The 11,526-nt window shown below is 51.8% G+C and overlaps 2 protein-coding genes across 2 annotated transcripts in view; one reads left to right on the forward strand and one right to left on the reverse strand.

Moving 5' to 3' along the window:
* The window catches only part of KLHDC10 (kelch domain containing 10), a 16,728-nt gene extending 6,811 nt beyond the window's left edge, over window positions 1-9,917 (reverse strand). The window contains exons 1-4 of the mRNA XM_015627623.3: window positions 9,773-9,917; window positions 1,845-2,066; window positions 734-888; window positions 38-186 (exon numbers count right to left, since the gene is read on the reverse strand). Coding sequence (XP_015483109.2) covers window positions 38-186; window positions 734-888; window positions 1,845-2,066; window positions 9,773-9,902 — 656 coding nt within the window. The 5' untranslated portion in view covers window positions 9,903-9,917. The remainder of the gene's footprint in view (window positions 1-37; window positions 187-733; window positions 889-1,844; window positions 2,067-9,772) is intronic.
* Window positions 9,918-10,042: 125 nt separating this feature from the next.
* ZC3HC1 (zinc finger C3HC-type containing 1) overlaps window positions 10,043-11,526 on the forward strand; it is a 14,964-nt gene continuing 13,480 nt past the window's right edge. Inside the window, exon 1 of the mRNA XM_033514352.1 lies at window positions 10,043-10,445. Within this exon, the coding sequence (XP_033370243.1) occupies window positions 10,309-10,445 (137 nt within the window). The 5' untranslated portion in view covers window positions 10,043-10,308. The remainder of the gene's footprint in view (window positions 10,446-11,526) is intronic.

Raw genomic sequence — 11,526 nt, forward strand, 5'->3', positions numbered from 1 at the left:
CTGCATCTCAGCCATCACTCTGTGTCTCAGAGCTCACCTCTCCTCTGGCATGTCACAGGACATATTGTTTGGCTTCAGCTGGATCCATTCCCGGGTGTTGAGGTCCAGCTTGTGGAGGTCAGTGCTGTAAATGTACCCAGTTGTTCCTCCAAACACGTAGAGACACCCATTGATGATGGCCATGGCCTGGCAGAGAAACAGGTTAGAAAGGATTTGGGATGCCTGGGGTTGGAAAAGAGGGAATTCCTGCTCTTCCAAAGCAGATGGGCACCAGCAAAAAGGGTCAGTCCTGCTGGGAGGGTGAATCCATTTCTTTGTCTGCCTCGTTCATCCACTTGGAACATGGAAATGGACATGGAAAGCCCTAAAAGGTGTGATTCTAATATAAAAGAACCCCAAAAAATTTCATGTAGAGTTTTAGGTTTTGAAAGCTTTGACTACAAACCACTCCTTAAATCGCTTTTCCATTCTCATTTAGACTTTTGTGTTTTGAAAGGTTTTTTTACCAATTTACTCAAATCAATTTTTTTTTCCATCCAGCTGCACCAGCCACTTCATGAACAAATCCTGACCTTTCCAACTAGGAGAAAAACCCCTTTGAAATCTCAAAAGAACCGAGGCCGCTCCATTTCTTTACGAAAGACACCCGTTTTTCCTTGTGCTTTTACACAGAGAGAGGAGGAGGCTGGTGAGGAGCAGAGCAGAGGTTTTGGGGCTCCCTCCTGCTCCCTACCTGGCCGTAGATGCGGTTGGGTTTCTTGCCGCGGCAGCTGAGCAGAGCCCATCTCTTGTACTTGACGTTGCAGACGTGGACGTCGTTGCCGTTGCTCTCTCCGAAGGGGATCCCGGTGCCCCCAAAAACCAGGAGGTTGTTGCCGTGTAAAACAACTGGGAGAGGGAGAGAGAGGAAGAACAGGGATGCTCATTGAGTGAGGTCAGTGGAACAGAACCATTTTCCCTGCTCTAGGGAAGGTGTCCCCTATCCATGGTGTGGAATTGGATGATTTTTAAGCTCCCAAACCATTTTTTCAACCCAAACCATTCCATGTTTCCATGCTCTGGAGACAGCAGTGCTCGCTGCTGTTCAAATTCCCTACTTTGAGAAGCTCTAAAAGAGAAAGGATCCCAACTAAAACCATGGTAACCAAAGGTGTGCTTTGAAAAGTGAACAAAGACAGCTATTTTTGGATGCTTTGAGATGTCTGCACGAAGCACCTTCCTGCTGAAAGCACAGCAAGGTAAACACCTGGGAAACATCTCCTGCTTTCCCATTCTTTTCCTTTCCCTCTGCCTCAACGCAGCAAAAAGGGAAAGAAAAATCACAAATCACTATCCCAGGCTGCTCCAAGCCCTGTCCAATGTGCCTTGGACATTCCAGGGATCCAGAGGCTGCTCTGGGAATTCCTTCCCCCAGATCCCATCCATCCCTGCCCTCTGGCAGTGGGATCCATTCCCTGTGTCCTGTCCCTCCAGGCCTTTCCCAAATTCCAGCTCTCCCGGAGCCCCTCCAGGCCCTGGAATGTGCTGGAAGCTCTCCCTGGATCCTTCCCTTCTCCAGGAGAACATTCCCAGCTCTCTCAGCCTGGCTCCAGAGCCTGACATTGGATCCATCTCCTCTCCAAGGAATTGATGGACCCAGGGCCTTCCCTTGCAATCTCAAGACACCACCAAGGCTCTCCCTTCCCTTTCCCTCTCTTTCCCATCCCCATTTCCCAGAAAAATCCAACCTCAGGGCCTACTTGTGAAAAGAAAATCCCCATTTCCATTTCTTGCCTGGACTAAAATATCCAGGACTAAAATAGCTCCGGGAACAGGCAGGCGAGGAGTTGGATTTCCATACGTACGTGACATGGAGGCCAGTTCCCTGGGCATGTAGCCCTCGGTGCCCATCTGGTGCCAGGTGTCTGTGGCAAAGTTGTACCTCCAGAGCTCCCTGAAGAGGGGATAATCCTCATTTTCTGGCCCCCCAGACTCGTCGTAGTCGGGATTGTAACCCCCGAAGACGTAGAGGTTGGAACTGTCGGCGACGCAGCGATGGCCGCTCCTGGCCGGGGGGCACCTGTGGCCTGCAGGAGGAGGAGGAGGAAAAGCAGCTCCACAAGAGCTCAGCTTGTGTTCCAGGGGTCAGGAATGCTCCCACTGGGATTTATTCCATAGGGAATCCATAGGGAAGCACCTCTGAGGCGGGAGGAGGTGGCTTTTGAAGTGGGAAAAGGGACAATCTGTGTGTCACCACCTCGTTCCTGGCCTCTCCACCCCCGGAGCAATCCTTCCACGACAGCTCTGAGTTATTTAATAAAAACCCTCTTTTTCTTTTACTTCTGTTTGGCAAATTTCACTCAGGGAAAAAAAAAAATCCAAATATTTCTATTTAAAGCTGCCTGGTAGAGAAAAAAAAATTAAAAAATTAAGGATTTGATTTCCCTCCTACAAAAAACCTCTCTGTGATTTCTCTTTTTTGTTGCTTGGATCTCAAGAATTTCTCACTTAGAAGTGACACAGGTCTGACAGAACAGGGAAAATCTGCTCCTAAATGAAAGCATTTGCACTGGGCAGGGAATCCAACTGAGATCCAAAAGGAATTTTCCCTAAAATCCACCCTGATAAGATAAAAAGATGGATTCAGCCAAGGGAAACCTAAGCAGGAATTTTCTTGGACAACAGAAATCGAGGTCTCAGCTGAAATGTGACCAAAACAAACCCAAATAAATCAGTGACCTTCACCTCCCTCCTCCTCCCTTTTTTTTTTATCCTCTTTTTTTACGGATTTTGGGATGGAAAAGGAGCCAGGGAAACATCAAATTAAGAGCCAGCATGTTTTCTTCTGCTTTAATTCCCAGCAGTGAATCTGACACTGCAAAAAAACCCAAAATAAACCAGGCATAAAGGATTTTTCCTACAGGAAAAGTGAAATAAATGTTTTGTCCAGACCAAATAATGAATTTGAGCTGAGCACAAGCAGCTTTGCTTAATCATGTTCAACTCTGGTCCAAAATTAAGCTGCTCTCCAGGGTTCAGATGAAGTTTTGACAGATTTGGGGTGTTTCCAGGAATAATTGTGTCTAGCAGCAATTCCCACTTAGAAAATGAATAAACACTGGCTGAAAAAAAGAGGGGGAAAAGTTATGGAATTAAGGGAAAAATCTGTAGTGGGGATGTGGATTTTGGGGCAGAGGAGAGGGGGATATTCCATGTCCTGATTTAAAATTATGGAATTAGGAGTTCAGATATTATATTAAATATAGATTTTATTTCCCTCTAGTTCTAACATTTGCCATGAGAATTTTCCAGAGGGAAGAGAGGAAAATAAAGAGTTTTTTATAAAGCAGAAGAGTAATTTCAAGAAAATAAATTATAAAACCACCACCCAAGAGGCCTTCACTGCCATCCACCTCCCAGAATTAAATAGGGAAGGCACCTGACTTTGCCAAAAATCCCAGTTTTCAACAGGAAAGGGATCACACATCCCTGGAAGTGTCCAAGGCCAGGCTGGACAGGGTTTGGAGCAGCCTGGGACAGTGGGAAGTGTCCCTGTCCATGGCAGGGGGTGGCACTGGATGATCTTTAAGGGCCCTTCCAGCTCTTGCTCATCGCTGTCTTTGGGAAAAGATTCCTCCAGTTGTGTCTTTTTTAAGGAAAAGAGCTGGAAAAGCTAGATCTGTTCAGGGGTTAATTCCACAGCTCCCATAAAGAGCTGCATTTCCATTTAATTAGGACTCACTGGATGATTCACAGCTCCTGCTGAGATTCAGGAGAGCTTTGCAGCTGGTTTTGCTCCAGCCACCAGCCCATTCCACAGGTGTAACTTTTAGATGGGAAAATCCTGGGATTTGCTGAACATCCACTTTGTGGTGAGCAAAACCCATTTTCCCAGAGCTGAACCCCAAAACACACAAAACACTCAAAGCAAGGCCCCATCCCTGTGAAATGCTGGAATTCTCCAGGTCCTGCTGTGAATTCCTTGATGCTGGATGTGGAAATCAGCAGGAGGTACCAGGGGAAGAGGTCATAAAGTTCTGGAAAATGGCTTTAAAATGGATGGATACAATCTGGGAAGCAGCTGTTTTCCCACTTTAAGATTCCAGAGAGAAGCAGGAAGGAAGGATGGGAAGGTGAATTTACAAGGAGGATCCTTTTTCTTTAGTCCTGAGGGCAAAAATGGGAACAGGAAAAAAATTTTCAGGGAATTAGTTCCACAATCAGACTGAAATTTAACAACAGGAGGAGAGGGAACTGCCTCGAGCTGTGCCAGGGGAGGCTCAGGGTGGACAGCAGCAGGAATTTCCTCATGGAAAAGGTTGTTAAACTTTGGAAGGGGCTGCCCAGGGAGGTTTGGAGTCCCCAAGGAATTCCTGGATGTGGCACTCAGGGCTCTGGGCTGGGGACAAACTGGGAATTGGACACAGCTTGGATTGGATGGTCTGGGAGGGCTTTTCCAACCCAATGGGTTCAGTGATTCCAGGCTGAAACTTCCTGACGGGGACATAATTAAGGAAAAGTCTTAATTAAGGGCTGAGCCACTCAGAAAGAGGCTGGCTGGGCACTGACCTGCCAACACCCTGTTAAACTCCCCCTTTAACCAGTGATTCACTCCATGAGTTCTGAGGGAGCTGCTGGATTGACAATCCCAAGCTATTCCTAATTAATTCCTTTCCTGCAGGAGCTGTAATTAGGGCAGGGGATGAAACAAGAAGGTGTTTCCAGATGTGACACGGGAGAAAAGGGGGATCAGGGGGAATTTCTGGCTCTGCACAACTCCCTGCCAGGAGGGGACAGCCGGGGGGGATTTGGGATCTTATCCCAGGGAACGGGACAGGAGGAGAGGGAACGGCCTCAGGATGGGCCAGGGCAGCCTCAGGGTGGATTTTAGGGAAAATTCCTCCATGGAAAGGGGGGTCAGGCACTGGAAATGCCCAGGGCAGGGGGGAAGTGCCCATTCCTGGAGGGATTTCCCAGCCCTGTGGATGTGACACTTGGGGACAAGATGGGGCAGGGGTGGCCTTGGCAGTGCTGGGAGCAGTTGGACTCGGTGGTCTGAGAGGGCTTTTCCATGATTATAAAAATATTCTGAGCCTCCTGAAACCATCCTTTTTTTTTATGACTGTCAGAAACCCCAAATAAATCCATTTCTATCTCAAGGGTGGGTGTGGAGAGGAACGGGGCCGGATTGCTCAGCAACAGAAGGGACAATGAAAACTGAAACACAGGAAATTCCAGCTGGATAGGAGGAAAAACTTTGACTTTTGAGAATGATGGAGGGCTGAACAAGCTTCCCAGAGAAGCTGTGGCTGCCCCTGGATCCCTGGAAGTGTCCAAGGCCAGGCTGGATGGGGCTGGAGCACCCTGGAACAGTGGCAGGGGTGACACTGGGTGGGCTTTGAGATCCCTTCCCACCCAAACCATCCCACAATTCTCCATTCCTTTATCAGTTCCCTTTTTTCCCCCAAGGTAATTTAATCCAAATATCCACCTCAGGATTATCTGCAGCACTTTTTGAGTATCTTAAAGTTTTTCCTGTCAAGATAACAGGAAAAGGAACAGCAGCAGCAAACAGCCTGTCCTGTTATCAGGGCAAACCAAACAATGCTGGCTTTTCCCATCAATCCATGATTTCAATCCCACAAATCCCAGTGCAAGCCCATCCCACAAGGTGTGTGCTCGTGGGAGAATTATAAAAACACCAGCAGAATTTCTACTTCAAACCATATTTTTGGAAATACACAATAACTACAGGGTGCAGAACCAACAAATCCAGCATGGCTTTGGATCCTCCTCTTTTCCAAGTCCCACATCTGTGGTGAGTATAACTGTCCTTTTCTCTGCTTTTTAAGGTTTTCTAAAGATGGTTTTGGTGTAATTTTTTCCTCCTGTCTGCTTTTTCAACATCCACAACAGCAGGATTCAATCTCTCCCTTTCCTTTTCTGATCCCTGCAGGAATCCTGAAGGATATTCAGGTCAAGGGTTGAACCAGGACAAGTCAATATTGACTTTGACTCCCATCTTCAAAGTTTCATCTTTTCCACAACAGCTGGACAAAAAAAAAAAGTTTGGAATTCGTGTCATTGGAGCCCCTAGGGAATTTTTGGACAAGCAGGATTGGGAATGGATCACTGAGAGTGAGGTTTAAAAGCTATTTGTTCATCCAGCTGCGCTCAGCCTCTGCAGATCCCGCATTTCCCTTCCTTGGCAGGCTGCCCACGCCTGAGAAATTCCTAAGAGGAAAAAATTCCCAAGAGGAAAAATCCCCAGCTGTAGCTGGGTCCCTGAACAGCTCTGAGAGGCTGAGGGGAAATAGGAGAAGCCAGAGGATCCAGCCAAACACAACCTGCAGGTCAGCCAAGAGATTTCCAGGTGTTGCTGAGACCTCCAAAGCAGCGTTTCCAGAATGGATCATCCTGGGAGAGCTCCTGTGTTTGGATCAGTGTTGAGAACAGGTCTGGTTCTCCCAGGTTTTATTTCCAAAATCTGTGGGGCAATCACCTTTTAAAGGATTTTACACCACTAAAACTCAGTGATCCTTGGGTTGTTTTGTTTCTAAAAAGCGTGAAGGAAAAGAAAGGAATTCTGGAGAATGAAAATTGTAGTTTTTATGGTCCAATGTCCTGTGGGAAAAGGACCTGGGCTGAGGTTGTTCAGCACCTTGAGCAGCCACATCCTGAAATCCTCCAGGGACTCCACCACATCCCAGAGGAGGCTGTTCCAGGGAATGATGGTTCTCACTGGAAAAAAAAGTCTTTTTTTCCATTGGGGATGAACCTTCCCTGTCCCCGCTGCTCCTTGTCCTCTCCATGTGAAGGGAGTGTTCTGTCCTCTTTGTATCCATCCTTTGAGGACTGGAGAACCCCAGTGAGGTTCCACCTGAGCCTTCTCTTCTCATGGAATCATGGAATGGAATCCCAGGATGGTTTGGGTTGGAAAGGACCTTAAGGATTGTCCCATTCCAACTCCTGCCATGGCAGGGACACCTTCCACTGTCCCAGTTTGCTCCAAGCCCTGTCCAGCCTGGCCTTGGACACTCCCAGGGATCCAGGGGCAGCCACAGCTGCTCTGGGAATTCCAGGGAGACTCAAATCCTTCAGCCCTTCCCTCCCTGGACCATTTCCTTTGGATCCTCTCCAGTCTGGCTGTGAATTTCTTGACTTGTAGAGACCAGAACTGGACAAGGAATTCCAGGAGCACTGGGATGATCCCATTTCTCCCTCCCAATGTCCCTGTGGATGCAGCCCAGGCCCTGATTTGCCTTCCCTCAGTTCCCTCTCAGTGAGGCTGCTCCCAAACCTCACTGATCCCAGCCTGGGCTGGACTCTTGGGATGTCATTCCAGCTGCTACACTTGGAATTTTGTTTGGAGATGTGCTCCTCTAGCCTGAGCAGGTCCCTGGAATGTTATCCCATTAATTAAGGAATCACATGGACACAAAATTCTCTGTGACACGAAGGGGTTTGGGATATTTGGAATTTCTCTTCTTTTTTTAATATATATTAAGAACTGAACTTCTCCATAAAAAAAAAATCCCAAACCCTTCTGTGACTGGGAAAATTACAGCTGAAGGCAAGAGTAGGAATGGTGAGCCAGGAGAGGCAAAAATCCATTTAAATGTTCAGATTGTTCCAATTCCCTTAATTCCCAGGAATCTGATGAAAACACTGACAAATGTGGACAGAAAATGAAGAACAAACCACCTGTATTTGACTTCTTTTTTCATCTTTCCAAACCCTACAAACAGCAGGGGAATGGCATGGGGGAAATGGAGGAACGACTCCTGAAAACTCTGGAAAAGAACTGGGAGGTAAGAAAAGAAAACTGGAAAGTCTGGAAGAAAATTTAGGAGGCAACTGAAAACCCTGGAAGAGAATTGGGAGGTAAGAAAAGAAAACCTGGAAATTCTGCAGGAAAACTGGGAGGTGAGGAATGAAACCTGACAAGTCTGGAGGAGAACTGGGAGCTAAGAAAGCAAACCTGGGAACTCTGGAAGAGAATTGGGAGCTCAGGAACAAATGTGGTTGGAGAAAATGGAATGAGGGGGGAAAAAATTCCTCTTCCCATGGTTATGTAAGGGTTATAAGTAGGACCTTAACAGCTGGGAGAAAACTCCAGCAATCCAGGATTTTCCCATCCAAGAGGGCTGGCAGTTAGTTTGGGGTTTATTTAGGCTGGATTAAGTGCCAAGGCTGAGCTGGACAGGGGTGGTTCACCTTGGACTGCTCCACAAAATCCACGCAGGATCAGGAGGATGCAATTCCCATCTGCTCCAGCCAATGTTTAAAATTCAGGAAAGGGAAGAGAATCTGGGCCTGTGTTGCCAAAAAAGGGCCTTTCCACGGAAGGAAGGAAACGTGGCTGAGCATTTACCCAAAAATAGAAGGTGTGGAGCCACTCAGCAAAATTCCCAGCGCTCCTGGAAGAGGCTGGAAGGCTGATCCAGAATGTGGCAGGTTTCAGGGATGGGGACATGGATTGAAAACCCTTTCCCAGCTGCTGTTGGTGATCCCAGCCCTGAGGGGTGAGAGGCTTCATGTCCCACATGAACTGGGGGATGTGAGTGGCAGGAAATGATTCCTGATCCTGGGATATCCAGCTCAAGGTCAGGAGGGGCTAGAGAGATAAGGAAAAAAGGGACATTCCCACCCCAACTGGGACTTCCCAATCCTGTGATCCCAGGTAACCTCAGCTTCCTCCTGGAATATTTTGGGAGCTGTTGGGGTGACCCAAACATCCAGAAATTATGGAATAATTTCAGCATCCAACCTTGCTAGGAGAGGGGTGGAAAAGAACAGCTTTTCCCAGGGAACAGGACTAAGCTGATGTCACATCCCACCCAGGACTCTCCATCCCTGGATCTCCCCTCCCAGGGCTGTGAGGTGTCCCAAAAAACCCCGATATACTGGGATTGCAGAGTGGGGAGATCACCAGGGCTTATCCAAGATTCCAGGAGGATTGAAATGGGGCTGATCCCTGTGGGATACCCCTATCCCCACATCCATGGGGAAGAACAGCCCACAGGAGGCATCCAAGCATCTCCCAACACCTGGAAAATACTGGAATGGGGAAGGAAGCGCTGCCACACATCAGGTTCTAGGAGGGGGTAACCCTAAATCCATTTGTAAAAGGATAACCCCCCCATCCCTGATTCTGGGATCATTGGGATGGGAACACCCCAGCTCTCCCCACCGCATCCCCGGGCTTTGGGGACAGGGTGACCCCATTATTCCCGGCTTGTTGGGGTATCCCAGCTCCACCCGGGAATGTCCCACATCCAGGGACAACTGTCCCCTCGGGGCCTTGGGTGTCCCTGTCCCAGACCCCAGGGGTTAGGGCTGTCCCTGTCCCATCAGGGCCTTGGGGACACCTGGATGGGGTGACCAGACCTCTCTGGAGCGTGAGGATGGGGACGCCCCCATTAAGGACCCGTCAGGAATGGGGGTGCCCCGGTCCCGAACACCGTGGGAATGGGTGATTCCCAATCACAGATTCCTTGAAGCTTTGGGAATGGATCTGTCCCAATCCCTGACCCTCCGAGATGAGGGTGCCCGGTCCAGGATCCCTCAGGACCTTGGGGACGGCGGTGTCCCGGTCCCCGACCTCCTGGGGACGGCGGTGCCCCGATCCCGAACCCCTCAGGGCCTTAGAAATGGGAGTGCCCCGGTTCCGGTCGCCTTGGGATGGGGATGCTTTGCTCCCATATCCCTCGGACCCCTCAGTGCTGTCCCGGCCCCGAACCCCTTCTGGGCCTTGGGGTAGGGGTCATCCCCGGCGCCGTCCGCCACTCACCCGCCGCCCGCGGCCTGCTCGGCAGCTGCACGAAGCGGTTCAGGATCCCTCCCCCGCCGCCATCGCCGCCTCCCGCGGCGCCGCCCGCGCCCTCCCCGAGCCCGTCCCGGGCCGCGGCCGCCGCCGACATGGCCCGTCCGCTGCCTGAGGGACGGGGAGCCAACCACCAATCACCGCCGAGCTTCTTCGGCAGCGACCTATCAGCTGCGGGCTTGTTGGCAGGTGGGAGGAGGCTGAGGCGAGAGAGCCTCTGTTGGGAGAATTGAGCGATCGATCCAGGCTGGATCAATTGAGCGCCGAGAGCGGGGACGCGGGGACATTCACGGGGACATTCTCGGGGACACCCCCGGGGACATTCGCGGGGACTTTCACGGGGGCGCCGGCGCCCCCCGAGTCCTCCGCGAGGTTCCGGAGGCCGTGCCGGTGTTGCGCGAGGTAATGTGCGACCCCGCGGGCCGAGCGGAACGATCGTGCGCGAGCGGAACGTTCGTGCGGGCCCGCGTTTCCCGGGCCGTGACCTGCAAGGAGGGACCAAAATGGCGGCGCCCAGCGCCGGGGGCGCGGCGGCGGCAGCGGCGGGGGGGAACCGAGGGCGGCCGCCTCCCGTCACCCCCCGGCAGATCCGCGACCTCATCGACGGCGGCATCGCCACCGAGGGGCCCGGGCCCGGCGGGTGAGGAGCAGCGGCGGGGAGGGACTCGCTGGCAGCGGGGTTGGCGTCGGGGGGAGGCCCGGCCGTGTGAGGGGAGGGGAGGGCTGGGGACTCGTGAGGGAATTGGGGTGTCCTGTGAGGGGAGGGGGCCTGGAGGGGACGGGGAAGTGCTGGGAATTGTTATTTGGGACGGATAGCGGGAAAAAGAGAAGAAGGAATGGGCTGGGAAGCACAGGGAGCGCTGGGAGGGGGCACTGGTGGGATTAAGGGGCACTGGGAGGAGGCACTGGTGGCACTTGGAGGCACTGGGAGGGGGCACTGGTGGGATTAAGGGGCGCTGGGAATGCTGGAGGGTCAAGGAGGCAGCAGCGGGAACAGATCCTGGGACACTGGGAGGTGGCAGTGGGCACTGGGAGGGGACTGGGGACATTAGGAGGGAACTGGGGACACTGGGAGGGGATGGGAGGCACTGGGAAGGGACTGGGGACGCTGGGAGGTGGCAGTGAGCACTGGGAGTGGACTGGGGGGACTGGGAGGGGATTTGGGACACTGGGAGGGAACTGGGGGCACTGGAAGTGGACTCGGGGAACTGGGAGGGAACTAGGGGCACTGGGAGGGAACTGGGGACACTGGGAGGGGATTGAGGGAACTGGGAGGGAACTGGGGGCACTGGGGACACTGAGAAGGGATGGGGGACATTGGGAAAGGACTGGGGACACTGGGAGGGGACTGGTGATACTGGGAGTGGACTGGGGGGCACTGGGAGGGGATTGAGGGCACTGGGAAGGGACTGGGGGCACTGGGGACACTGGGAGGGGACTGGGGACACTGGGAGGGGATTGGGGGAACTGGGAGGGAACTAGGGGCATTGGGGACAGTGGGAGGGGACTGGGGGGCACTGGGGACACTGGGAGGCCAGCCCAGGTAAGTGACCAGTGGTCCCAGCAGTCACCCCTTGGTGGGGCACTGTGAGTTACTGGGAGGCACTGGGAGCAATGGGGGCTGAGCTTTGGGGGTGTCTCAGGGGCTCCCTTGTCCCAGCCGTGAATTTTGACTCAGGGAAAAGTTTTGGGAAGAGGCCAAATTCCAGCCTTGGGATCCA

This window comes from Parus major, chromosome 1A (genome assembly GCF_001522545.3).
Source record: "Parus major isolate Abel chromosome 1A, Parus_major1.1, whole genome shotgun sequence".
Classification (NCBI taxonomy): domain Eukaryota; kingdom Metazoa; phylum Chordata; class Aves; order Passeriformes; family Paridae; genus Parus; species Parus major.